Source organism: Dissoconium aciculare (assembly GCF_010015565.1).
Source record: "Dissoconium aciculare CBS 342.82 unplaced genomic scaffold K489scaffold_14, whole genome shotgun sequence".
In the NCBI taxonomy this organism is placed as follows: domain Eukaryota; kingdom Fungi; phylum Ascomycota; class Dothideomycetes; order Mycosphaerellales; family Dissoconiaceae; genus Dissoconium; species Dissoconium aciculare.
In genome coordinates, this window is record NW_022984964.1 from 459,223 (window position 1) to 484,134 (window position 24,912).

The window sequence follows — 24,912 nt, forward strand, 5'->3', positions numbered from 1 at the left end:
GAAGTGCGGGAGGACTTGAGGCTAGCTATATGCGGCTTATATAGTCACGTGAGTTTGACGATCTCGAGAACAGAAGTTTGAACGCGTATGAATTGCTTGCGACGCGTCGTCTTCGACTGCACCAATGCACCTGCGCTTCCGAAGGTCCCGGCTCAAGAAGATCGTGACATGACCAGCTGCAATTGCTGCAATTGCAGCTACAGCGCCGATCGATTACGTCGATGCCGTTATGCAGTCGCTCAGCGCACGGCTACTAACTGATTTACAGCATTGGCTTGACACACCCTCGCACGAAACGACCAATTCCAGCCTTGTCGTACGAGCAATTGCCAAAAACAGATGGATTCGTACATGTGAAATACAATAATTCGCAAACGATCAATGCCCAAGATTAGGCTCTCGTCAGCCTTACACGTGAAGTCGAACGGGAACGAGTGAAACTAACCACATGTGAGATTGTCTCGAATTGCATCAAACGCTCAACGCTGCAGAGCAAGTGTTTCCGCTCAAGTTCTAGACAATGACCGCAACGGCCGGCCCCTCTCGAATAGTAAGGCTGAGTTGTGATGCCTGCCTGTTCCAGACGATGTCACAACGTTGCTTTGCGTCTCGCAAGGATGCGGGGCCCGGACGTCGAGCCGACTCGTCTTTACAGGTGGATAGGATCATGAATCATCTGTCAAGTGTGTTGTGATGCCACAGGAATCGTGCAATCCCTATACTGGATACCTAGATCATCGTCCGAGCGATGTAGAAGCGAAATAACCACTCATGATTGAGAATATGTGACGTCTGAAACTTTTTGGTATCATGATAAGCTCTATCTGTATGCACTCAACCCGCCCTACGGAATTTACCATCCTTTGTTACCCATGAACAGACCCCTGATTCCAGCTAAGATGAGCATGAAAATTGCAACAAGCCATGTCTCCGCCCACCAAGGCTTCTGAACTTTGTCCAGCTTCTCATCCCTCTTCGTACCAATCCGTACGCTGGCATCAAATTTTCCTGTCCATGGGATATCCATGCCGAGATCCCCTAGAATCTGCTCTGCCACGAGCCGTCCACCCGCGAGTACAATCGGCACGCCGGTACCCGGATGCGCCGAGGCTCCGACCATGTAAAGACCCTGTACGCTGCGCGCATGCTCGCTGCGGAAGACGTCCCCCAAAACCTCGAGCACTCTGCCCACGAGGCCTAGTTTGGCGGCTAGCGCATCGATGGACGCGGGTCGGCGGGCGCGCGTAGTGGGTCGGAAACATAGCACGTTGAAGAAGGAATGTGATAGGCCTAGGATGGCGCCTTTGTCGAGGTTGAAAGTGTCCCGCCATGTTGTAGGGTCGTTGGTCTGTTCGTGGACGATCAGATCTGTGAGGTCAGCGCCTGTGCGGGCGGCGATGGTAGAGAGGATGGTGCGACGTGCGAGCGCGATCATGGCGGGCCAGTCCTGTGTTGGCGATGGGAGGGTGCCACCTGAAGTTGATTTTGATGGTGATGTAGCTTGAGATGGGGGAAGGAGGTGACCGACGGGCACGAGAACGACGACAGAGTCTTTGCCCTCGGGAGCAGCGGAAGGGTCGACGCGACTTGGGACATTGACGTAGAAACTTGGTTGGTCGGGGATGAGGTGTCGTTTGAAAATGCTGTCAAAGGACTCCTTGTATTCATCCGCGAGGAAGATGTTGTGTGCTTGGAGTTCAGGGACGGTCTTTGATAGACCCCAGTAGAAGGAGATACTTGAGCAGGAACCAGGTCGGGAGGAGAGGTCTTCTGCGTATGCTGTTTGCTTCGGAAGAAGGTTGTTGTAGGCGTAGACCAAGTCGGAGTTGTTGACGACCACATCCGCATGGAGAGTCTCCCCGTTTTCAAGCTGGACGCCTGTCGCCCTGCTGCCATCCGCAGTGAGAAGGATCTGCTTGACAGGCGTTTGTAACCGAATGTCCACACCAAGCCTCTCGCATATTCCCACCAGTGCTTGCACCACCGCATGGAATCCACCAATGGGATACCAAATGCCCTCCGCCAACTCCGTGTACTGCAACAGACTGTACGTTCCTGGAGCATCAAACGGGCTCATACCCATGTACATGCTGCCAAAAGTAAACACTCTTCTCAGCCTCTCCGACCAGAAATACCTACTCGCTCTCGAGTAAATACTCTCAAACGGATGCAAGGCAAATAACTCTCTCAGAAAACTCCACCGCAGCATGTCCAGCAATCCCGTGAAATTTTTCAACAGCACATGATCCACACTGAGCTCATAATGCCGATGACTCTCTTGCAAGAATTGCAAGTATCGGATATATCCTTCCCTTCCTTCCCACCTTTCCACTTCTCTCTTCATCACCGCCAAATCACTGCTGAGTTCGAATTTGCCGCCATCGCCAAACCAAATATTGTAATTCGGCTCGCACTTTACCAATTTCACTCCTTCTCCTTCCAAACTTGTGTCAAGTTCTGCGAAAGTCTGGTGGAAGAGTCGTGGGAGGAGTAGGAGACTTGGGCCTTGATCGAATCGGTGGCCCTCAGCGTGCAATAAGCTACAGCGTCCGCCAGTGAAGGCGTTCTTCTCGAGTACGGTGACGGTGAAACCAGCTTTGGCGAGACGTGCGGCGGTGGAGATTCCGCCTACTCCAGCGCCTGGAAGTAGAAAGATATGTCAGTGGAGATTCAGCGACGGGAATCGCACGCAGGCGACTTACCGATGACGATGGCCGTTCGCGGCTTCGTTTTCTTCTCGGCACTCATAGCGACTTCTATATTTTTTGTGTGCTAATGAGTCGAATTGATCAAATGTCCACTTCGCTGGCGAGCTGGGAATACCGTCGTGGCTGAGTCTGCCTACAGAAGCTCTAGTTCAATGGGCTTAGGCTTTCCTACCATTCGCGCGACACGATCTTCACATGTCACAGATCGTTATTGCGCGCGCGAATTAGTGGCGCCCGCCTATTGATTCCATGACGCTAAGATCGGCATCGTTCGGCGGGACATTTTTGGCATGAGACGGAATTTGATGAGTAAGCTCCTGGCTCCACTCAGTGTGTCCGAGGCAGAAGGCTCATACCAATATGCTACATCTCCACAATCTCTTGCGTATCGCCATTCAACAGCGCCTTTCATATGTTACACCAAAAGAGCCTCTCAATCTCCCAGAGCTCTTGATCCCAAGACTCAATCGATTCGCCCGCCTTAGCGATCGCCGTGGCCCATGACGTGAACGCCGCTGGATCTCTTGCAGCAGCAGCAGTGTTCTCCAGCGAGCCACCGTTTCCGGTCCAGCAAAATATGTGATAATATGAACCCTGGCCCACAGCATCTTGCGTCGCGGTGGCTACACTTTCGACCTTATCGACAGATTTCGATCGAGCCCAAGTCGATGAAAGATACCGCCGCAAACCCCCACCCCTGAATTCGCACCCAGCAGGAGACCAGCCCTCGAAGGCAGCTTTAATGACATTTTCGAATTCAGAGCTATCACTGACAGAAGGAGAAGGCACTACTGATGTCAACGCAACGAGGCCGAGGAACTTTCGCATGAAACCGTAGCCCACCTCCTTCAAGGAGAAGCAAGGGTATTGATTTGACCAGCTGTGAACACTAAGGTCTGCGTAGACACTTGAGGCATAGAATGCATCCATTGTCTCCTCGGACTCCCAGACTAATGGCAACAAGCATCAGTAAGCGAACACGAACGGGACATGGACAAGTCATACATATGATAAAAGCGCAGTGATCAGGATCGGTAGTAAGTCGACCCAAATGGACCGCTGTACAGCCCGGGACTTCCTTGAGAACAGGCTGTAGCGCTGTTGTGAGATCGGTTTTCTGCTGCGCCCAATCTACATCGCGTGATACTTGGAATCTTTGCCAGGTAGCGAGTTGCCGCGACCTTGGTGATGGCTTCGTTCGGGCCATGGGGCTGCAAGCGAACGTGCTTTGCGCTGCTCAAGTAGAAACAAGGATGAAACATTGAAAGGTGCCGGGACAAGGGATCAAGCAACCGTCGTGTGGTATATTTGTGAAATCTGACGGAATTCAGTCTGGGGTAGAGCTTCCTTCCTTGGACGTGGGGAGACTCACTCAGAGGTACGGGCCTTGTACATTTGATGCTGCGAACTCGATTAAAACATACGATATATATGCTAGACATGTTGATCTTCCACTGCTCTCGTATCTACATCTATACCAGACCTTCAATGTCAAAGCACTCTCTGGTCCTGACACCCATGATCAAACTAGATCTCTCCTGAGCCCAACCCGCCTCTCCTGCGAGGACCCATCATCGCCCACCACGCCACCAACACTCTGCGTCCCAACGGAACCGTCGCACGGCTCGCATCGACCAATGTCACCGCTTTCCCACCACGAGCCTTCTCCTTCGCTCTGAATTCTCGGCCAATCTGCATGTAACTCTCCACCGCCACGCGCATGGGCGCCCGCGCTGGTCGCGGCAATTGTTCTATCGCGGGCACGCTCCGGTTGTAGAATGCAAAGGCGCGGGTGAGGAGGTAGCTTTGCAGTGGCGCGAGGGTGGCCATCGTCTCCGCGGGCGAGCTATCGCTTTCCGTCTCGGACTCTGCGAAGCCTTTGACGACGTCTCCGCCGTCTTTGAGGTTGACTTCCGCGAGCCATTCTGGCGGGATGTAGCAGCGGCCGTTCTGTGCGTCGACGCGGATGTCCCGTGCGATGTTGGTGTATTGGAGGGCGAGACCCATGTCGTGGCCGGCAGAGAGGAGGGCTTTGACTTTTTCTTTGGGCAGCTCGGGATTGCTGGCGTGGTGGTGTAAGACGAGCTGAATGACGAGGATGGCGACGGTGCCAGCCACGCGCGAAGCGTAGAGATCGAGGGATTTGACAGAAGAGATCGGTGTGCGATATTTCGTGGTGGCGGAAGCAGGCGCGCTTGACTTAGTCTTGCCATTGGCCTTGCCACCCTTCGAGCTCTTGGTCGAGGTTGTGGCATCTTCGGTGAAGACAAGATCCATGTCGAATCCTTCGAGCAGTTCTGCGAGGGGCTCCTGGTCCAGCTTCTGGGTCGGCAGGAGTAACAAAGCTAGCTCGACTTGTGGTGGAAAGTTTTGGCTCACGAAGCGTGCGGCAGGGCTATTGTTGGGATCATGTGCAGTGACGACATTGCCTTTAGCATCAACCATGTCACCGGCGTACCTCAGGCGCAAGAATTCCCGCAATTTGGCCAGCCACAAACGTGCAGCATCTGGGCTCTCTGCTGCATCAATCAGATCATCGGCAACGCGACAGAAGCTGTAAAGTAGAATCAGATCGATACGTAGACGACCAGAGAAGGTTGACGATGCCAGGTAAAAAGAGCGTGATTTCTTTGCGAGACGATTGACAGCCTGGTTGAGGCCCTGAAGACGTTCCTCATCGTATGCGGAGGATGGCAGAAGGAGGGCCTGTACCAAGAGTGCCGGAGAAGGCAAGGAAGGAACTCGTCGGAAATGTGCGGGAAACGCGTTCAACACCGCGAGTGCATTGTCGAATGCAAGTAGTCCAAACACGATTAAACAGTTTGTGAGGAGGAAGAATATAGCCTCCTCAATCTCGAGATGTGGCCAGAGATTGAAACCGGTCTTGGTGCCAGTAGAGATGACCCAGGTTCCGCGCTGAAGAGCAAGCGTGTCAACGATCCAAAGATACAAGGTTGGCAGAGCGATGGGAAGCAGTGTCGTCGCCAGGGGTAGCCCAATGATGAATTGATATGCTAGACTCCATAGCAGGAGGAGGAAGGGCAGTGCCCAAACGAGAATCAATCCGAGATAGGTGTATTTGCCATTTGCTTGAATGAACAGAATGCCCTGACGGATTCCAAGACCCAGAGCGATCTGCCCTCCGATTCGTACTAGCTTCCATGCTTGGGCTAATCCGGCAGATTTGGCCTCTCGGACGAGGTAGATTTCCTTGAGGACAGGCTTGCTGAGAATTAGATACAGCAGGGTCGTGTTGAATGTTTGAATGACGAAAAAGAACACTTCTTCATAAGGGATGTCGTAGAGCGTAGGACCGATGATAACATGAGATGGATAAGTCCATACTCCGGTACGAATCAAGTAGCTGTCCCAAGGAATGGTCGAGACAACGGCAATGGTGATTAGGAAGACGAGCTTGTAGAGGTCTAGTTTTGTGAATAGAGGAAAGTAAAGAGCGGTCAAAATGATAGCAGGTGGGATATTATAGGTAAGATGTCTATTGAAAATCAGTCAATCAGTTCGCGGCATGTTGCATTCATCACGATGACTTGTCCCGAGGGAGACGAGGACCACGCAGGAGTGCAAGGGACATTGTTTTCACTGTTAATCGGTTGGGTATATTGGAGAGAGAACATACACCCAGGCATAGTCGTAACCCATGTTGGGCGAGTTGGTCTGAGGAGTCGTTGATCGCAGGCTCTAGCAGCGTCGGCGGAAGTGCATGCGTGTGCTAGGTAGATGGTCACACCCGCGCGATTGTTGGCGATCTTGAGACGAAGCACACTCAGACCAGGGTGTCGGCATAATCTTGCGCTTCAACAAAGAAAGAGTAGCGGCACACTGTTATTCAACAAAGAGTAGTCGCAAACCGTTTCTCTTGTCTTCAGCAATAATCTCGAGTCATAGAGGTCGCCAAACGCCGCCCATCAGAACGAGATGGGCTTCATCACAGCAACCTGGGCGCGAATAGATGAGGACGTGTCGTTCTGGAATTGGGCCAATGCGGAGAGCCTCAGGCATGAACACAATCTCCAGCGTCGATTTCCAGAGGGCAAGATCTGCCGCGCACAGCCGGATGTCTGATATCACGTGAGAACGCGTTGGCGGTGGGACCGTTCGTGACGGGGCGATGTCATGCAGGACAGCAGCGAACTTGCAAGTCAAAAGTCGTGGAGCGATCTGGCGATGGAGAAACCGCACTAGTGGCCGCTAACAGTGAACAGAGTCTGTTTCTGCGCACGGGACCTCGAAAGCTCATCGGCTCTGGCCGGGCATGCCGCGGGAGATCACTGATGATGGTACTTGCGCTCGAGTATTGCATATGAATGATGTCATGCCGACACACGGACAGAGCTCACCTGCACTTTCTTAGCAGCTTCCAAGGTTGCAGGTAATGTGGTGATGTAGGTGCACATGCGATGGTTGTTCGTACAGGATATCCCATGTTTCCGCCGCTGCACACACACGTTTATCCGCCCGGGCAAATGCGCTGTCTTACAGTATCGCTTGTCCCCGTCATGATCGTAAACAGTGTGATAATCATGTTGGGACGGCGAACTCGCGATTACTTCGGTCCCGAGTTCCCGAATACTGTCATCGTGATGTGGTGTCGTCTCACGTAAAATTCCTCCTCTCACGTCACCAGCATCATGCGGCGGCGGCGGTTGGACGGAGCCTCAATGCCCGCAGCCGAAGAGACGGACTACTCGTTCAATTCCAAGGTTCTCGTCTTCCCACTCCCTCCCGTCAATGGATCTCTATTCTCACAGTGGCGACAGTCGTGGTTAGACTCCACTGTTCCCACATCTTTCCATGTTCGCGTCTCGCCCGATTGTTGTATGCTCCACCCGAGCATTGTCCATGACTCGGAAAGTGACCAGGAAATGACACTACTGCCCGTACCTTTCCCAACCAGCCGTGACTGTCGTCACTGATCGCGATACACCTTCCGGCGAACATCGTCGCTCGTTTTGACATGTGAAAACACCCGGGCAGTGCCATTGTCATTGCAGTCCTCTGCTTTCAAGGCTACTGTATCTAGCTTCACTGTGCCTGCTTCAGTCCGCTGCTGAGTCGTCCGTGCGATGACAGCTCAAGCAAGGCCATCAACTCTCTCAGCTTTGACATAGACAACCACCTTCTGTCACTGCTAGCAAGATCAATACTCCCGAATGACGGTCGACTGACCATCAATCTGGCGACCTCTCCGACTCTGTTGCATTCTGCCAGTCTGACTACGGCTTGACCACAACCCGACAAATATCATGGCCACCTCGTTGAGCCCGCTTCCTCCCTCACACCAGTCTATCCTTCCAGCCAAGGCGGGACAGAAACGAAAGAGGGCAACGAGTGCTGCGGCTCTTGATCATATCCTCCCGACACCCCAACCGCAACATCCTTACCTCAGCGGCAATTTCGCACCAATTTACCAGACTCTCCCCCTCACACCGTGCACCTATATCGGACAAATCCCTAAAGAGTTGGCTGGCGGAGAATATGTGCGCAATGGCAGCAACCCGGTGACAAATGACGACTTGGGTCGTGACGCGCATTGGTTCGACGGTGATGGCATGCTCTCCGGCGTTTCATTCCGGGAACATTCAGAGACTGGAGAAATCATTCCAGAATTCGTCAACGCCTTTGTGCAGACTGATCTCTATCGATCCGCGATCACCTCTCCAAGGCTAAAAACGCCTATCCTACCTTCCATCGCTACTCTGGTAAATCCACTCGCCAGCTTCATCCGCATCACTCTCGCCATATTCCGCACACTGCTACTTGTGCTTCTGTCAAATCTGCCAGGCTCCCGCCAGGCCATCAAGAAGATAAGTGTTGCGAATACGAATGTGGTCTACCACGATGGCCGGGCTTTGGCAACATGTGAGAGTGGGCCGCCGATGCGGATTCAATTGCCAGGCCTAGAAACGGTGGGCTGGTATGATGGTACCTCAGCAGAAGGGGAGCCTGCGAAAGAGCGACAAGCCGCTTCTGCAGCTACAGATGGCAAAGTCCTGGGTGGGGACAGCGGAGGTCTACTGGGTTTCATGCGCGAGTGGACCACGGCACATCCTCGCGTCGATCCGGCAACAAACGAGATGATCATGTTCCACTCCTGCTTCGCGCCACCATATGTGCAGTACAGCGTCGTTCCTCCTGCTGGACCAACATCATCATCAAACATCGACTCTGAGAAGTCAGCCTACTCGACGCTGCTTCCATCGAAGAGGATCATCAACGCAGCTGTACCCGGTGTCAAGTCTGCGAAGATGATGCACGACTTTGGCGTCTCTGCTCTTCATACTATCATTATGGACCTACCACTCTCACTTGATCCGACTAACCAGCTCCGTGGCGCGCCGCCGGTGAGCTATGACCCATCGCAGCCCGCACGATTTGGTGTCTTTCCAAGACACAGCCCGCAATCTGTCAAGTGGTTCGAGACGGATGCTGCGTGCATATTTCACACGGCAAATAGCTGGGATGTGAGGCAAGCTCAATGGGAGCGACGAGAGACACAGCAACGACGCCGTCAGCTACGTCTGACAGAACAAGTGCAAGAACGGACAATGGACGAATGGTCTTTGTCAGATAACAACTCGACTGTTTCAGGCGAGGTTGTCGAGGTGAACATGCTTGCCTGTCGCCTGACCTCAGCAACGCTAGTCTTTGCAGCGGGCAATATCGCGCCGCCCGTGGTCAAGCGGAACACTCGTGTAGCGACTGTTGCAAAGAGGAAACGCATGCCATTCTTCAGCAAGTATGACGACACTATCGAGGAAGTCGTGGTGGACGAACAGCACGACAAGGTACGCATGGATGACGAGAGCACAGCACCACTTCTCCACCGATCTAGTAGTCTGCCAGAGCTAGAAGCTACCACAAGCCTTGTGCCGTATTCATCCTCTGGGGCATCTGCCGAGGATGAAGGTGAAGAGTGTCGCCTCTATCTATATTCGTTCTCTTTATCTACCGGCCAGATCACTCAGCAGTACGCTCTCACTGCGCTGCCGTTCGAATTCCCTGCGGTCGCGCCCAAGAAGGCAATGCATCCTGCTCGCTTCGTCTATGGCTGCAGCACGACCACCGCAGCGAGTTTCAGTGCTGCGTTGGGTAAAGCGACCAAGATCGATGCTCTGGTCAAGATCGACGCAAGAATTCTGGTTCGGCGAGGAAGAGCCAACCCACCACGTGGTGTCACTGGATGTGTGGACACAAGGAGTATGCGAGAAGTGCTGCAAAGCCAAAAAGAAGCTGAAGCAGGAACCCAGACAGCGGAGAAAGAACCCATCAGCGTATTCACAATGCCAGACGGATGGTTCGCACAAGAAATGCGCTTCGTGCCCTCTCAAAACCCGTCGTCAAGATCGTATCAGATGGAGAGCAACGATGACGACTACGAAGATGACGGATATCTCCTATTCTACGCCTTTGACGAATCTCAACTTCTTCCCTCCGGCGACGTTCCTTCGGACACCGCACCTGCTGCTCACGATGCTTCGTTCCCTCCGTTACCATCTGCAGCGGCCAGCCCGGATCTCCTCTCTTCTCCCGCCGCCACCTCTCCACATCGTGCCCACTCCGAACTCTGGGTTCTCTCTGCACGTGATATGAAGACTCTCATCGCACGTGTACGACTGCCACAGCGCGTGCCTTATGGTCTCCATGGCGCCTGGTTTGGGAAGGAGGAGGTCGACAGTCAACGCGGCGTGGAAAGCTTCCGGATTGCGATCGACGATGCACGCCGTGTAGACGACGAGAAGTCCTGGATGGGCGAGGCGTGGAGTATGGTCAGAGCCAGCGTTGAGGAGATGCTGGGTTGAAAAATGAATCGATCACGATTGTGACGATACAACCTCGAATGAGGGAAACGGCGGTCAGACGACTGCTTCATGAAAGCAGAAAGACAATATCGACGACGGAGCACATTATTCCAAAAGGCATAACAGGGAAACACAGAACTTGAGAAATGATCATCACTATGCATTTAATATACCCAGACAGATATGCATTAATTACGATAGCAGAATGACATTATAATGATAATGATGAAAGTCAGACCCTTCAATCCATCTGGTAATCGCTCGTTGACGATAATTTCTCTTGGATTTCCCGTGTTGCGTATTTGAACGGAGAAGGACAACCTTGGAATGTCCTGATGTAGTGGTGATAAACACAGCATTCAAGCCATTGAGAAATTTTCGGCCGACCTTCCCCTGATGTCATACCCTTCGACTCATGTTTCGACGATGACTCCCCGCTACCCCACCACCACTGGAAAGCGAGGCAATAAATAAATCTCCAATCGTGTGTCATACGCGCTTGAGCATTGAACGGATAATAGATCCAACATCCCAAGTCAATCTTCTGCATAGCACCACGCATTATGGCGGACGAACAATCGCTCCCAGAACGACCCAAGGATGCCCCTGCCGCAGCCGCCCCTCCCACCGAAGGCGCCGCCGCTGCTGCCGAAGGCGAAGACAAGGGCCCATCAAAATCCGCATTGAAGAAACTCGCCAAGGAGAAAGAAAAGGCCGAAAAAGCCGCCAAGCGCGCCGCCGAGGAAGCTGCACGTAAGAAGGAATCAGAAGCCAACGATGTCAGCGCCGAGAACTATGGCGAATTGCCTATGATTCGGGAGAGCACTGGCGTTGAACACAGGCGGTTGGAGGATTTGAGGGAGAAATATGATGGAAAGGACTTTGGCGGTGAAGGAGGAGAAGGAGTTGCGGGAATTGGGCCGGAGGTCGTGTTCAGAGCGGCAGTGGAGAATGCGAGAAATCAGAGCGCCAAATTGTCGTTTTTGGTTTTTGCTCAGGGGCATAGTACTATCCAGGCGGTTGTTGCGGCGAGCGACACGTTGAGTCGACAGATGGTCAAGTGAGTATAGCCTCCACAGGACCATGGTAAGAACGACATTGGAAAATCATGCTGACTAGTTGGTTTTCTCTTCATGCAGATTCGCTGGAAGCATCCCTACAGAGAGTGAGGTTATCGTCCATGGTCGACTTGGTAAGCCGCGAGAACCGGTCAAGAGCACGACGATCCAGAATCTCGAGGTCCACGTCAACAAACTCTACATTCTGTGCAAGGCAGATGCACAACTACCACTTCAAGTCGCCGATGCAGAAGGTCGGATCCCTGCCGAAGGTGAAGAAAACGCGGTCCGAGAAGATGGAAAGCCCATTGTCTCGCTCCATGCACGTCTCACCAACCGGACAATCGATCTCAAAGCAAACCTCAATCACGCAATCTTCAAAGTGAAATATGGCGTGCAGAAGCTCTTTACAGAATTCCTTGACGAGCGCGGCTTCCTTCTGATGAACTCGCCGCGTCTCCTCGGTGCTGCAAGTGAAGGTGGCGCCAACGTCTTCGAAGTCAAATACTTCAACTCGAAAGCATACCTCGCGCAATCACCACAACTGTACAAGCAAATGATGATTGCTGCACGATTCGAGCGAGTCATGGAGATCGGTCCCATTTTCCGCGCGGAGAACAGCAACACTGCCCGACATCTCACAGAGTTCACCGGACTCGATCTGGAAATGGCATTCGAGGAACACTACCACGAAGTCGTCACGCTGATCGAAAACCTCATGCTTCACATCTTCGAGGGTCTCCGCACGCGCTACGCCAAGGAGACCGAACTCGTCCGCAGCGTCTACCAAGTCGAAGAATTCAAACTGCCCCAATCCGGCAAAGTCCCACGCCTGCATTTCAAAGAAGGTATCCAAATGCTGCGCGACGCCGGCGAAGAAGTCGCCGATTTCGACGACCTCTCCACCCCGCAAGAGAAGAAACTTGGCGCCCTCGTCCTCGAGAAATACGGCTCTGACTTCTACGTCCTCGACCAATACCCCCTCGCCATTCGTCCCTTCTATACCATGCCCTCGAAGGAATCCCAGGCCAACTACGACCCGAAGGACCCTAACGCCGGCTACTCAAACTCCTACGATTTCTTCATGCGCGGCCAGGAGATCATGTCCGGTGCTCAGCGTATCCACAATGCGACATACCTCGAGAAGCGCATGCGTGAGCACGTCACTCCCGTCGACCCGCAGAGCGATGGACTCAGGGACTATGTCAATGCGTTCCGATATGGTTGCCCGCCACATGCGGGTGGTGGTATCGGATTGGAGAGAATCGTCATGTTGTACCTGGGCCTCCCGAATATCCGTCTCGCGTCGCTGTATCCTCGCGACCCGTCGAGGTTGATCCCTTAATTGAGCTTGACCCGCTGGGCGGTCATGTGAAATGAAGGAGATGTAGAACAAGTAATACGAAATTCAAATTTCTCCACGGAGGTGAAAAATTTCACTTTTTGGCCTCTGACCTCGCCTCTCTGTACTTCTGTCCACCATTCAATTCCTGCTCCTCTCTTTCGTACGAGGGACCCTTCTGGGAAAGGGCGGACAGAAAAAACCTGGTAGCAGCAGGCATTGAGCATAGGAGAGACAGGGCACGGCTCATCCGGTCATTTCTCGAGAACTGGTGTCGGTGCCTTCATTTGCTATGGATCTCCCTCTCCTTTCTTTGCCGACGACGAGGGATCCTTCCTAGACAGTTTGAAAAGTGACGTTGTGACAGAAACACCAACGACTTGCTCATGTCGAAATTTGTCAATTCAGTTCAATGAAAGACGGAAGCAAGTCGCGACGAATCGATTTCATTGTGGAATTTACTTTAGCGCTGTGCGAGGAGGACTGATCTTGCGACAGTTGCGCAATAGACGACGATCTGGGAGCAAAGGCAGCATCTTGGCAGAGCTAGCGCAGAGGGCGACTCTTCAGATATTCAAAGAGTTGGCCGTTCCTGAAAACTATGACAAATTCTTCTCTCGCTTGCACTCTTGCGCTTTGCAATGATAGTCAATGTGATAGGAATCTTGCCTTGTGTACGTCCCTCCTCGGTCCCCATCCCACAGTGAAAGTAAAAGTAGTAATAATCAAAATAATGACAATGTTGAAATTTCTCGCCCTCGCCTATCCAATGCAAAAAATAGAGGAAAAAATGTTGTGACAAGAGATGAATGCTTGACATGAAAGTTGAATGAGTGATGGGGATTCCCAGATGAGATATATCCACTGCAAGAAAAGTCTGAGTCCCATCCCTTCGTCCTTTTCGGATCGTAAATTGAATGACGTTGAGTCTAATCGACCTTCTTGAAATTGAGTAGACTCTGCTTCAACTTCATCGAGCGCTGCGGCAGTTTGCCCCTCTTCGCCTCATGTTGATGGATCTCAATCTCTTCAATGCTCAATGTGACGGTCGTGATGGTGGATTTGGAGGAGGATGTGGTAGTCGTCTTCTTCGTGGTCGTGGTTGACGAAGACGACGTGGCAGGCATAATATCGGTCTCCCGACGACGTTTCTTACTCGCAGTCGCAGTCGCCGGCTTCTCCGCCTCGACATCGATGTCCTTGGCGGCATGCTCGCGCAGTGAGCCGATGGTTTTGCGCCGGTTGGGATCATCCTTGGCCTTGCGGGAAGACTTCGCAGGTGATGTGGCATCGCGTCGTTGTGCGAGACGTAGCGCACGAGACGACGTTTGTGCGGCTTCTTCGCGAGCGCGCTTCTCCGCCTTGAGCTGTTCCTTAACTTCTGCATCATCGATGGCGACCCAGCCGCGCCAGCCACTGCCGCGAGACTGCTTCACCTGCTTCTTATTGGCTTCACGCTCGGCAGCTTTCTGCGCCGCAATGGCAGCCTTCTGACGACGCTCTTCCTCCGCTTTGGCTTGCTTCTTCTGTTCCGTGGCATTCAGTCGCTTGCTCAGGAAGCCTCGGCAGTTGGAGGCGCCGCAGTAGCAATTTTGCCGCACTTCACCAAAGTTGTCAAAGTTGTAGTCGTAGGTGAGCTCTTCACCGGTCATGATGCCCGCATCACCGGCGTAGACAGCCATGCGCGGAGTTCCATTTACCTTGACCATGCGAACTTCACAATTGGGGTCGCAAGAGTGATTGATGAAGCGAGCCATGCTACCCTTGGTACCGTCGATGACCAGGTTACGCTCCAACTCCATGAGATAGTAGCATGCCTTGTCTTTGTAGTCCTCACGCATGCGTCGTTGGCATTCTCCTTCGGAAATAATCTCTCCGGTGTACTCCATAATGATTTGTCCCGGAAGGAAAGCACGTACAGCACGGATGCCAAATCCGCGGTTCTCTGTTTTCTTGACCTCGACACCAATATCAAATGCGCCACCTTTCTTGATGCGCTGAGAGAGCTCGATAAAGGCACGGTTCCCGCATTGCGCTTCGCTCAGGCAGCAATTCTGTGCATTACACTCATATTGCATGACACGGTTGAGACAATCGTCTCCACAACCTTGCTCGCCGCGTGCAGGCTCCGGACAGACACACACTGAAAGTGGCAAAGGATCAGGCTTCTCCCAAAGATCTTTGGCCTCGCCAACCAAACGGTTGCGGTTGATTTTGTGCCAATCCTTTGGCCTCTCGTCACCCTTCTTGAGAGATGGCGCATAGATGTCATATGGAATAGTAAAATCGCGGCTGCATTCCAAGTAGCTGAACATCGGAAGAGGCATGAAAGTTCTCCGGTTGACAGGAGTGTCGCTCTCCGTGGTAGTTGCGCTCGCCGGCTTTTTGTGGAGACGGACGGGGTCTATGTTCTCGTCTTGACCGACGTAAAGTCCCGCTTCCAGCCATTTCTTGACGCGCTTGCCGTCCGAAGTCTTCTGAAGAGGACCACGTGGGGCTGCCATTGGCATAATGATTGGTTCCTCCTTGATCGCCGATGCTTTCTTTGCTCGTTTGCTCGGTCGTTCTGCGCCAGGGGCGGGAAATGATACATCGAGGTCTAACTCATCTAGCACACCACGCGTGCCCGTATCCAGCTCCCGAAGAATTTTAGGTTGCTTCGCCTTGGGCTTTGAAGCTTTCTTCTTGGCCTCTCCAAATCCAATGGCCCTCAGAAGGTCCTCACTTTTAACCTCCAGGAATGATCCCGCGCTTTTCAGCTTCTTCATCATGTTAGGCAGCAGCGCTGACTCTGCAGTTGCTTTGGCACCGCTTGTAGCGTTCTGCTCTTTTTTCGTCCTCGCAACCTTGCGAGGCGCGTTCTCTTTGCCAGGCATATGTTCATCTCCATCTTCGTGAATCCGCTTCCGACTCAGCTGAGCATTTCCTAAGTGCGTAAGATTGTATGTCGTAGGTCCTGCCCTGCTTCGGCGAGGTCGTATATCGGTTGGAGTTTCCTCGGTCTCCTTTAGAGGGCTAGGTACGCTTCGTACATCGGAGATACTGGTAGGAGGAGTTGAAGCTGGCACAGGGTACGCGTCGGCGGCAGTCACTGCGACATCGATGTTCGAAAGCGCCGAAGAGGAATTGGTGGACGGCGAAGGAGAACGCGACATGATCAGGCTCGTGAAGTCGTATATAACAGTCGCGATATCAGAATAGCACTTTCAGAGGCGGGACGCGCATACGCGTTATTACTAAGTCGATCGCGGAATGTAATTGTTCGTGTTGATTTGATCGGTATTGTGAAGCGTAAATTGTGTTGTCGCGTCTCAAGGGACAAATTAAAGATGTTTGGGAAATGTAGAAATAGTGGAGAGATTGAGGTTGGGCGAGGGTGGGAGTTCACACGTGAAGGCGCGTCTACACATAAAAAGTACGCGATGCAGGTGAGGGACGAACGGCTCAGGATCGACCAATCAGCCCGCGCGTGAAGCTAATGCGAGCACATGTACAACAAAACAATAATAACATAATGCTCCACATATCGATTTTCATTTGTGCATACCGAGAGCAAATTGACCGGACCTCTACAAAGCTGTCAAAATGACTGACGAAGTTCCATAAACAAGTCAACATGCAGATACCTGGACGAGAGGACATCGCGTGCTCACCATTTCAGTGCGTGATGGACCTTACATCTGCTTCTATGGTCACGCACGTCACGACATAGACAGCTCCCAATCGTCGGAATATACAATGTTCGCAATTAACATCGTCGTACCGCTACATGCTTCGGCGGCGGCTATCAAGCTCAAGGGAGTGCAATCCAGCATACGAGCTCGCCTCGAGCGTGGCATGTATATCTCACTATCAGGTCCGTATTCATGTTGGCAGTGAGCGCCAGCCCAAGACTCTCACACGTCAAGCTTCTGCCTGTTCGGAGATCCCACGCTGCATCGAAGTAGCAAGTGTCGGATTAGTCATCGAGATGCTCTGTTTGTAACCGATCCCTGTATTTGCGAAATGTTTCCTTGTGCTGAACACCATGTGTTTCATATCCCGTTTACGAACTGCGGAACGGTATGAAAGCAGGTGGTAAGCGTACAAACATCCACGGAGTTGGGACTTGCCTCGGACACGCACCCGCAAGTGTCACCGTGCGACTCGTAGGATCCTTGCACGTCCGTACATGCTTGAATGGGCATCACACCTAGCATGAAATCATTGGTGTTCCTGTCATTAGACTTAAATATCCTCAAACGAATCACATTCAGTAATGTCACGCATAGAAAACCGAGCATCGCTGGGCATTGGGAAGGACTGAGGTCGGCATAACCCTAGGTCAAAAGTCAACCCTAAACCCCAGTGAGCCCGGGCCTCAACGTGTTGAGAGGTGGTGCAATGGCTGATGTAATGTCGGCGCGTAAGATAGTTTCTTCCGGCTTCCCCTAATTCGTAAATTGGCTTGAAGAGGATACTCGCGATCCCAATGACGGTCTCAATCCCAATCACTATCTTCGTCGTCGACATGAGCTTTTGTACTGGACCGTATCGTCTTGCTTCTTTCAGGTGCGTCTCCTTGACCATAAGGACGATTCGCGAGTCGAGAGTCACCGTGCTTCACGGCACCGATCTCGGTTAAGACCTTTTCAATATCTGTGAATTGCGGTCAGTTGTCTGCATCCGGTCTCATGTCGTTGCATCAAGACCAACCCTGCAACCCAGTCTGCAATCCTCGCAAGTCTCGTAGTGTGACGATCTGCTTGACTATCTGTCCATCCTTGTAAATCAGGACCGTTGGAGTGTTGCGGTCTGGGTAGCCATCGATGCACAAATTGGCTTGCATTTGGCAGAACTTAAGTTCGCCGAATTTGCGTGCTGACTCTCGCCAGACTTCGATCAAGAGTCTTGATTCTTCATTTGTTCCACTCGAGGATGTAAGAAGCACCAGGACGAATGTCTGATTTGAAGCTTCTGTTACTTCTCTCGAATACTCCGGCTTTTGAACCGGATATACCTGATTGTGAACGCTGGCGGCTTGCAAGGAAGCGAGCTCGTCCATACGTTTCTTTCTAAATCTCCGTCAAATCATCGCTCAAGTGATCACCAATAGTCCTGGCAATTACAAACCGATACTGATCGAGAAAAGCCTCGTCCTCCTCATCTTCTAATTCGTCAAGTTCATCGAGATCTTTTCCTTCAAGTCGATTCTCATGTGCAAGTCGCCTGGCTTCAAGAATCGCCTCCTCGATCATGGGTGTTGGAGACGGAGGTTTCTCAGGTATCACACCATGTTTGCGCAGAATGTCGTTCCTGAGCCAAGGACTCAGCAACAGCGTGGGGAGAGAACGAGTATTGATGTGATGATTGTAAACGCATCTTGTAAATTCGGACCCACCATTCTGTGTCCGCGTTCGGATCATCAACGGGAACGTTCACTGGCATATCCATATTTGCGATTCTTCTATTATGGAAATCCCGAAGACGCAAGATATTGTTGGCGATGCTTTTCCAATTTTGATGCCTGAATATATATATATCTTTACTTAAAGCGGAATAGAGCCGCGCAGTCTGGCTTTAGGTCTTGGCGAAGTAGCGGCAACGTTGCCCGCTTGAATTCACGTTAGCCCTGCGTGGAACCCCATCTTGAGACGACGACCCTTTCAAGGAACATCTTGAATGTCGCTCCAATAGGAGCAACGCATCGCCGATATGAGTCTCAACAAGAAAGACGAGGATGAGACTGGGATCCTCAAGGTTGACCGAACATCGGTCTTCCAGGAAGGTAAGCATTGGAATTGCATGGTATCTCCTCCACGGCAATGCGCTGACCCGGTGTTGGAATAATTGTAGCCCGAGTCTTCAACACATCGCCTGTCTCCCCACGAAAATGTCGGATCCTCCTGACAAAGATTTCTCTACTGCTGTTCACCGGAGAGAAGTTCCCGACCAACGAAGCGACCTCCCTTTTCTTCGGCATTTCAAAGCTCTTCCAAAACAAAGATGCAGCGCTCCGGCAGATGGTATACTTGGTTATCAAAGAGCTCGCGAATACGGCAGAGGATGTTATAATGGTCACAAGCAGTATCATGAAAGACACGGCAGTTGGAAGCGATGTGGTTTACAGGGCCAATGCCATTCGTGCGTTGTGTCGCATAATAGATGTAAGATGAGCATTCGGCGCAGATGGGACTGAGATACTAACAGAGATGATGCAGGCCTCAACTGTGCAAGCAATTGAAAGGAACATCAAGACTGCTATCGTGGACAAAACCCCTTCAGTATCTTCCGCCGCACTCGTCTCATCTTACCATTTGCTACCCATTGCTCGGGATATTGTGAGAAGGTGGCAGAGCGAGACCCAGGAAGCTGCGTCTTCGACAAAATCATCTGGCGGATTCAGCTTGGGTTTTGGAGGCTCTGGTGGGGCACAGATGGCTGCCGCCAACACCAACTTCATGACTCAATACCACGCCATTGGACTGCTGTATCAGATGCGGAGTCACGATCGCATGGCTTTGGTGAAGATGGTGCAACAATACAGCGCTCCAGGTGTAGTCAAATCTGCGGCTGCTCGCGTCATGTTGGTCCGATTAGCTGCGAAGTTGGCTGAAGATGAACCTAGTCTACGAAAGCCGATGATGAAGCTTTTGGATGAGTGGCTCCGTGACAAGAGCGAGATGGTCAACTTCGAAGCCGCCAAAGCGATCTGTGAGATGCATGACCTGACCGACGCTGAAGTCAGCCAAGCGATCCACGTCCTTCAACTCTTCCTTACTTCGCCTCGTGCGGTCACCAAATTCGCTGCTATCCGCATCCTCCACCAATTTGCGTCTTTCAAGCCGGAAGCCGTGCGACAATGCAATCCCGACATTGAGTCGCTCATCTCCAATTCCAACCGCTCTATCGCAACCTTCGCCGTCACTACTCTTCTCAAGACCGGAAACGAGTCGTCCGTGGATCGCCTCATGACTCAGATCAGCACCTTCATGTCCGACATTACCGACGAGTTCAAAGTCACAATTGTCGAGGCGATCCGGACGCTATGTATCAAATTCCCTTCGAAACAGGCTCGGATGCTCGCTTTCCTCTCCGGAGTGCTCCGGGACGAAGGCGGCTACGACTTCAAGCGAAGCGTGGTTGAAGCGATGTTCGACTTGATCAAATTTGTGCCCGACAGCAAAGAGGAAGCTCTCGCGCATCTGTGCGAGTTCATCGAGGACTGCGAGTTCACCAAGCTTGCCGTGCGCATTCTTCACCTGCTCGGCATGGAAGGCCCCAAGACTGCACAGCCCACGAAATACATTCGCTACATCTACAACCGAGTCGTGTTAGAGAATGCCATTGTACGAGCGGCTGCTGTGACTGCACTTGCCAAGTTTGGCGTTGGCCAGAAGGACCCCGAAGTGAAGCGTAGCGTCAATGTTCTTCTTTCGCGCTGCCTTGATGACACTGATGACGAAGTTCGCGACCGAGCAGCGTTGAACTTGCGTTTGATGAAGGAGAAAGACGATGAAGTTGCTGGCAAATTCATCCGGAATGGTGAGCGTCACGGTGAACAAACCCTGCGATCTTTTACTGACTTCTCATCCCCCGTCCAGATTCAATGTTTTCTTTGCCTATTCTCGAAGACCAGCTTGCACACTACGTCAACGGCGGAAGCGCAGAGGCATTCGCAAACCCATTCGACTTCTCCAACGTGCCAATCGTCACCCGCGAGCAATCTCTTGCAGAGGACCGAACACGCAAGCTCACGACGGCGACTCCTACTCTCAAAGCTCCTTCGCTTGGTCCGAAAAAGGCCGACAAGGCATCAGCCGCCGATGCAGCTGCGAATGCGACCGTCGCGACCCAGAAATATGCCCAGCAATTGCAAGCGATCCCGGAATTCTCATCATATGGCCCTGTGCTCAAAAGCAGCGCACCCACCGCTCTCACCGAGACTGGCACCGAGTACGACGTGGCAGCCATCAAGCACTTGTTCAAGGAGCACATTGTCGTGCAATACGATATCAAGAACACTCTTTCGGACTATGTGCTTGCCGACGTATCCGTCTTGTGCAATCTTAACCCCGATGAGGACGGAGAGGAGTCTGCATTGGAAGATGACGGCTTCATCATCCCTGTCCCCCAACTCAAGGCAGAGGAGACTGGTACTGTTTACGTTTCGTTCTCACGACCGGCCGAACCTTCATTTGTCGCGGCTTCGTTCACGAACACTCTCAAGTTCACCCTCAAGGAGATTGATCCGGCCACATCAGAACCCGAGGAGGGCGGATACGAGGATGACTACCAGTGCGAGGACCTCGATCTCACTGGCGCAGATTACGTGGTCCCGGCATTCGCCGGCAGCTTCGACAACATCTGGTCCGGTCTTCCCGACAGCGAGGAGGCTTCTGAAACCCTGCAGCTCTCCAACGCGAAGAGCATTGGCGACGCCGTCGAGAACCTCGTCAAGACATTGGCAATGCAGCCTCTGGAAGGCTCCGAGGTTACCCTCTCCGCCAGCACACATACCCTCAAGCTCTACGGCAAATCAGTCACGGGTGGCAAGGTGGCCAGCACCATTCGGATGGCCTACTCGGCCAAGACTGGCGTCACTGTCAAGATTACAGCGCGGAGTGAGGAGGAGGGATTGGCAACATTGGTGGTTGCCAGCGTGGCGTGATTTGGATCTTTGCTTTGATGGGACGGTGGATGTAGAATCACGAAAAAGAAATCCGTTTATTCCACTATCCTTGGCAGCGATCATGAGTGATGGAACACCGAATTACGACACTGTAACACGCGCGTGTTGATATTTCTTTGATGGGACGTGTTGACATGCGCGACGTGATTTGACAGCTCTGTCGAGAGAGCCATTTCCCGCCGATTCTTCTTTCATACATCGGTGAATCTTCTCCAACCATTTCTCCCACCAGTACGTGTATGATTTCTGGCATTGCATGCGGCCAGGAATGAAGGATTTGTCATAATGAAATGTATAAAATGTGTATAAACTGTACGACGGAATAAAGGGAAGGGAAATGTTGGTGATGCACCGCCCAGCTCCTCGGCCCATCGGTTAAAATCCCGAGGTCTGGCCCGCCAATGCCGCCTGAACAACCACTTTCCCTCTCATCAGACTTGCAGCCAAAGCGCGGGGCAATGCCTGGAGATCTCATATGCGCTTTTCTCTCCCGCGCATCGTGATTGCTCGGTCGCAGGAGAGCGATAAAAGTCTTTAACCCTGCATGTGACAGTTCTTCGAGATGTGAAACGCCTCATGCCCTGTACATACATGCATGCCCGTTGACTTCTCGGTCTGATCCAGGTGGAGTGGATTCATACATAACCTGTAGTTATTCCCTCTCCTCCAAGAACTTATCCACTAGCACAGAATCCTTCCCTTTGTCCACGCGACCACCTTCTCTCCCGGTCCGGTTTTGAGACAGAAGAGTGATTTATAACTTCATGTCGTCCACTCTTGCGATTGCATACACATCAGACGAACAACGTACCCATACCTCGGGCTGTCTCGAAGCCCTTCAAGCCGAGACATCCTGTAACCATCTGGTGCCACCGGGATCGGCTTCCCGAGAAGTTGCTCACCTTACGTCTGTGCCTCTCGTCCGACCGCGCCCATGGCCATGATGGACTCCGACATGAAGGAGAGTGCACCTGTCAAGTCTGCACGAGACGATCATAACAACGAACATACACCCCATTCTACGTCACCGAACAAAGACTCCTCCCACGCATCACCCAAACGAAAGGTCTCCGAGAGTGCGCAAATAGATCATGCCGATGCCAAGAAGAAGCGTAGAAAGGTCAATCATGCATGTGTGTACTGCCGACGGTCGCACATGACGTGTGACCTTGAGCGGCCGTGCGCGAGATGTGTGAAGAGAGATATCGGCCATCTATGTCATGATGAGCCGAGGGAACCGCCGAAGAGGAGCAAGAGCGAACTGGGCGTTGCGGATATTGCGCCAGCGCCGGATGAAGGCCACCCTGTGGATGTAAAAAGAGAGCGAGCGACTAGCAATACGGATGGACGATACCACGACAGAGGGAGATCGACGGCAATCTCGCGGATTAATGGCAACGGGACGGACGCGACTGCCATTGTGCAGCCGGCGCCATTATCGCCCGGTCGTGCTCACAGGCAGCCCTCAAACAATGTAAACTTGGCGCAGGCGTATGATTGGAGTAGTGGTGGTCTCCTTGGCCAATTCCAGGATAACCACCATTTGCATCCGACATTCAATATGTTCTCGACGCATGAAGTCTCCCAGGAGTATAATGTCCTGAACGACTTTCTCAATAGCAATCTCTTTGACGGGCATGGGAATGTGTTTGGTGGAGCTGATGATCCCAGCATGTTTGGTCCAGCTGTCAACGTCAATGGTCTGCCACAGGATCTCAACCTTCCGACTGTGATGGGTCCGCCAACTCAAGCTCAAGCCGGACATGAGATATCCCGACCCAACTCCACCTTCCCAGCCGACAACCGCGCCAGAGAGAAATTCTACCTCACAGCCGCCGATCCCGGCGGTTCTTCGAGTCCCGAAGAACGACTCCACAAACTTCTCAAAGCGAAATATGACGCTGGCATGCTCAAACCCTTCAACTACATCAAAGGCTACGCGCGGCTGAACCAGTACATGTCTAAAAACCTCACCAAAGAGAGCCAATATCGTGTCCTCCAACAACTCAACGGTTTCCGCCCAGGCTTCCGCAAAGCCATGCAAAACCTTAACGACATGCAACTCGTGCTGGTCGAGATGTGGTTCGAGCGCAGCCTAATGGAATACGACCGGGTGTTCGCCTCGATGGCCATCCCCGCCTGCTGCTGGCGGCGCACGGGAGAAGTCTTCCGCGCAAATACCGAAATGGCTGAACTCATCCATCAACCTCTCGAACGACTCCGCGATGGGAAAATCGCTATCCATGAAATCATCGCCGAGGAGAGTCTTGTGTCTTACTGGGAGAAGTTCGGCGCTATCGCTTTTGATCCTAAACAGAAGGCTATCCTCACTTCGTGTACCCTCAAACGACCAATCGCTCCGGCGCCGCCGCATGGAGCCGGGCATGAGACGCTGGCGGAGCATGCGTCGGGCCCGACGGAGATGGTCAAGTGTTGCTTTTCGTTCACGATTCGGAGGGATTCGCATAATATGTAAGTCTTTGTTCGGCTCTTGAATCCTATAATTGGATCCTTGAAAATACCATGCTGACATCGTGTTCATCTACAGTCCGTCTCTCATTGTCGGAAACTTCTTGCCGATCAAACAACGCGGGTGAGGGACTTAGTGATTTCTCGACAGGTCGAATTTGTCCTTGAATCTTACCATAAACATCGGCGGGGTTGTGTTACGACTGATCCGTCATGCCTCCGAAAATCATCTACGAATAATGATGGGGTTACGATGTCGGAAGGGATGTCCCCTGCTCGCCACGTCTGTCCGATCCTGGTCAGCAGGGAAGTGACTTCCAAATTAAAAGTCCGCCAAGAAGGTCAGTCATCATTTCCGTGCGGTGAATGAAACGCGACTGGAGCATCCTGCCACCAAGGAGCTACTTTGGTTCGATCATGTGCAATCGGAGGATGAAATGCATGTGCGGAATTCTATCGAGTTGCTCTTCAAGAATGTCGGCGACGATGTGATACGAGTGACGACTCAGCTACTCGACTCGTCCGGTCTCAGTACGGACAAACGCAAGCGGGGTATTTGGGCTCAGAGTGGACACTCGGTGTCATGAGAAGATTTGAAAGCAGCATGGCTATATATTGGAACTTCATGTCTTGTTCATCGGGTTTATATTCTATGAAGCCTGTGATCGAACGATCGACCACCACTCATGATCTGCACCCACGAAACTCATCACTCCTGTTCGCGATTAGTAATCAGAAATTTAGCCTCTTCCGGATTCTTAAGAAATACCCTATCCGTCTCCTGCGTCCGCTTTCCTACGAAATCTATATATTTAATCCACAAGTCCGACGGTAGTAAAACTCT

At 52.2% G+C, this 24,912-nt stretch overlaps 9 protein-coding genes across 9 annotated transcripts; 4 read left to right on the plus strand and 5 right to left on the minus strand.

The window, feature by feature from the left end:
* Window positions 1-787: 787 nt before the first annotated feature.
* K489DRAFT_363609 (Phytoene dehydrogenase) lies at window positions 788-2,930 on the minus strand. Its single transcript, XM_033602685.1, has 2 exons — window positions 2,703-2,930; window positions 788-2,640 (listed from the first exon to the last, which is right to left on the minus strand). The coding sequence occupies exons 1-2, from the start codon at window positions 2,746-2,748 to the stop codon at window positions 854-856; spliced, it is 1,833 nt and encodes a 610-aa protein (XP_033456246.1). The 5' UTR covers window positions 2,749-2,930; the 3' UTR covers window positions 788-853.
* Window positions 2,931-3,012: 82 nt separating this feature from the next.
* K489DRAFT_404434 (uncharacterized protein) lies at window positions 3,013-4,103 on the minus strand (the record flags this gene model as incomplete). Its single annotated transcript, XM_033607119.1, has 3 exons — window positions 3,013-3,658; window positions 3,714-3,919; window positions 4,081-4,103. 3 exons carry the CDS (start codon window positions 4,101-4,103, stop codon window positions 3,117-3,119), a joined length of 771 nt encoding a protein of 256 aa, XP_033456247.1. The 3' UTR covers window positions 3,013-3,116.
* A 2-nt stretch (window positions 4,104-4,105) lies between these two features.
* Window positions 4,106-6,689, minus strand: K489DRAFT_384125 (terpenoid synthase). The gene is made up of 2 exons (XM_033605784.1): window positions 6,346-6,689; window positions 4,106-6,204 (listed from the first exon to the last, which is right to left on the minus strand). Exons 1-2 carry the CDS (start codon window positions 6,366-6,368, stop codon window positions 4,236-4,238), a joined length of 1,992 nt encoding a protein of 663 aa, XP_033456248.1. The 5' UTR covers window positions 6,369-6,689; the 3' UTR covers window positions 4,106-4,235.
* Window positions 6,690-7,972: 1,283 nt separating this feature from the next.
* On the plus strand, window positions 7,973-10,528 carry K489DRAFT_373663 (RPE65-domain-containing protein; the record flags this gene model as incomplete). Its single annotated transcript, XM_033603443.1, has 1 exon — window positions 7,973-10,528. The coding sequence occupies one exon, from the start codon at window positions 7,973-7,975 to the stop codon at window positions 10,526-10,528; it is 2,556 nt and encodes an 851-aa protein (XP_033456249.1).
* Window positions 10,529-11,091: 563 nt separating this feature from the next.
* K489DRAFT_326315 (aspartyl-tRNA synthetase) lies at window positions 11,092-12,931 on the plus strand (the record flags this gene model as incomplete). The annotated part of the gene is made up of 2 exons (XM_033601896.1): window positions 11,092-11,588; window positions 11,668-12,931. 2 exons carry the CDS (start codon window positions 11,092-11,094, stop codon window positions 12,929-12,931), a joined length of 1,761 nt encoding a protein of 586 aa, XP_033456250.1.
* A 926-nt stretch (window positions 12,932-13,857) lies between these two features.
* K489DRAFT_404438 (SET domain-containing protein) lies at window positions 13,858-16,083 on the minus strand (the record flags this gene model as incomplete). The annotated part of the gene is made up of 1 exon (XM_033607120.1): window positions 13,858-16,083. The coding sequence occupies one exon, from the start codon at window positions 16,081-16,083 to the stop codon at window positions 13,858-13,860; it is 2,226 nt and encodes a 741-aa protein (XP_033456251.1).
* Window positions 16,084-17,408: 1,325 nt separating this feature from the next.
* K489DRAFT_373666 (thioredoxin-like protein) lies at window positions 17,409-18,361 on the minus strand (the record flags this gene model as incomplete). The annotated part of the gene is made up of 4 exons (XM_033603444.1): window positions 17,409-17,566; window positions 17,624-17,982; window positions 18,041-18,223; window positions 18,309-18,361. 4 exons carry the CDS (start codon window positions 18,359-18,361, stop codon window positions 17,409-17,411), a joined length of 753 nt encoding a protein of 250 aa, XP_033456252.1.
* A 188-nt stretch (window positions 18,362-18,549) lies between these two features.
* On the plus strand, window positions 18,550-21,973 carry K489DRAFT_434535 (Coatomer, gamma subunit). Its single transcript, XM_033608558.1, has 4 exons — window positions 18,550-18,695; window positions 18,764-19,074; window positions 19,129-20,452; window positions 20,512-21,973. Exons 1-4 carry the CDS (start codon window positions 18,623-18,625, stop codon window positions 21,576-21,578), a joined length of 2,775 nt encoding a protein of 924 aa, XP_033456253.1. The 5' UTR covers window positions 18,550-18,622; the 3' UTR covers window positions 21,579-21,973.
* A 390-nt stretch (window positions 21,974-22,363) lies between these two features.
* On the plus strand, window positions 22,364-24,424 carry K489DRAFT_77300 (uncharacterized protein). Its single transcript, XM_033608910.1, has 2 exons — window positions 22,364-24,071; window positions 24,148-24,424. The coding sequence occupies exons 1-2, from the start codon at window positions 22,534-22,536 to the stop codon at window positions 24,194-24,196; spliced, it is 1,587 nt and encodes a 528-aa protein (XP_033456254.1). The 5' UTR covers window positions 22,364-22,533; the 3' UTR covers window positions 24,197-24,424.
* Window positions 24,425-24,912: the final 488 nt, after the last annotated feature.

What these genes read in the sequence shown, in the direction of transcription:
- K489DRAFT_363609 (XM_033602685.1), bottom strand. Translation starts at nt 2,748, where the DNA reads ATGAGTGCCGAGAAGAAAACGAAGCCGCGAACGGCCATCGTCATCG. An exon ending in GCGAACGGCCATCGTCATCG is followed by an intron (nt 2,641 to 2,702) that starts GTAAGTCGCCTG and finishes TTCTACTTCCAG; the next exon opens with GCGCTGGAGTAGGCGGAATC.
- K489DRAFT_77300 (XM_033608910.1), top strand. Translation starts at nt 22,534, where the DNA reads ATGGCCATGATGGACTCCGACATGAAGGAGAGTGCACCTGTCAAGTCT. An exon ending in CGGAGGGATTCGCATAATAT is followed by an intron (nt 24,072 to 24,147) that starts GTAAGTCTTTGT and finishes GTTCATCTACAG; the next exon opens with TCCGTCTCTCATTGTCGGAA.
- K489DRAFT_384125 (XM_033605784.1), bottom strand. Translation starts at nt 6,368, where the DNA reads ATGGGTTACGACTATGCCTGGGT. An exon ending in GGTTACGACTATGCCTGGGT is followed by an intron (nt 6,205 to 6,345) that starts GTATGTTCTCTC and finishes GATTTTCAATAG; the next exon opens with ACATCTTACCTATAATATCC.
- K489DRAFT_434535 (XM_033608558.1), top strand. Translation starts at nt 18,623, where the DNA reads ATGAGTCTCAACAAGAAAGACGAGGATGAGACTGGGATCCTCAAGGTT. An exon ending in CGTTGTGTCGCATAATAGAT is followed by an intron (nt 19,075 to 19,128) that starts GTAAGATGAGCA and finishes GAGATGATGCAG; the next exon opens with GCCTCAACTGTGCAAGCAAT. An exon ending in TGGCAAATTCATCCGGAATG is followed by an intron (nt 20,453 to 20,511) that starts GTGAGCGTCACG and finishes TCCCCCGTCCAG; the next exon opens with ATTCAATGTTTTCTTTGCCT.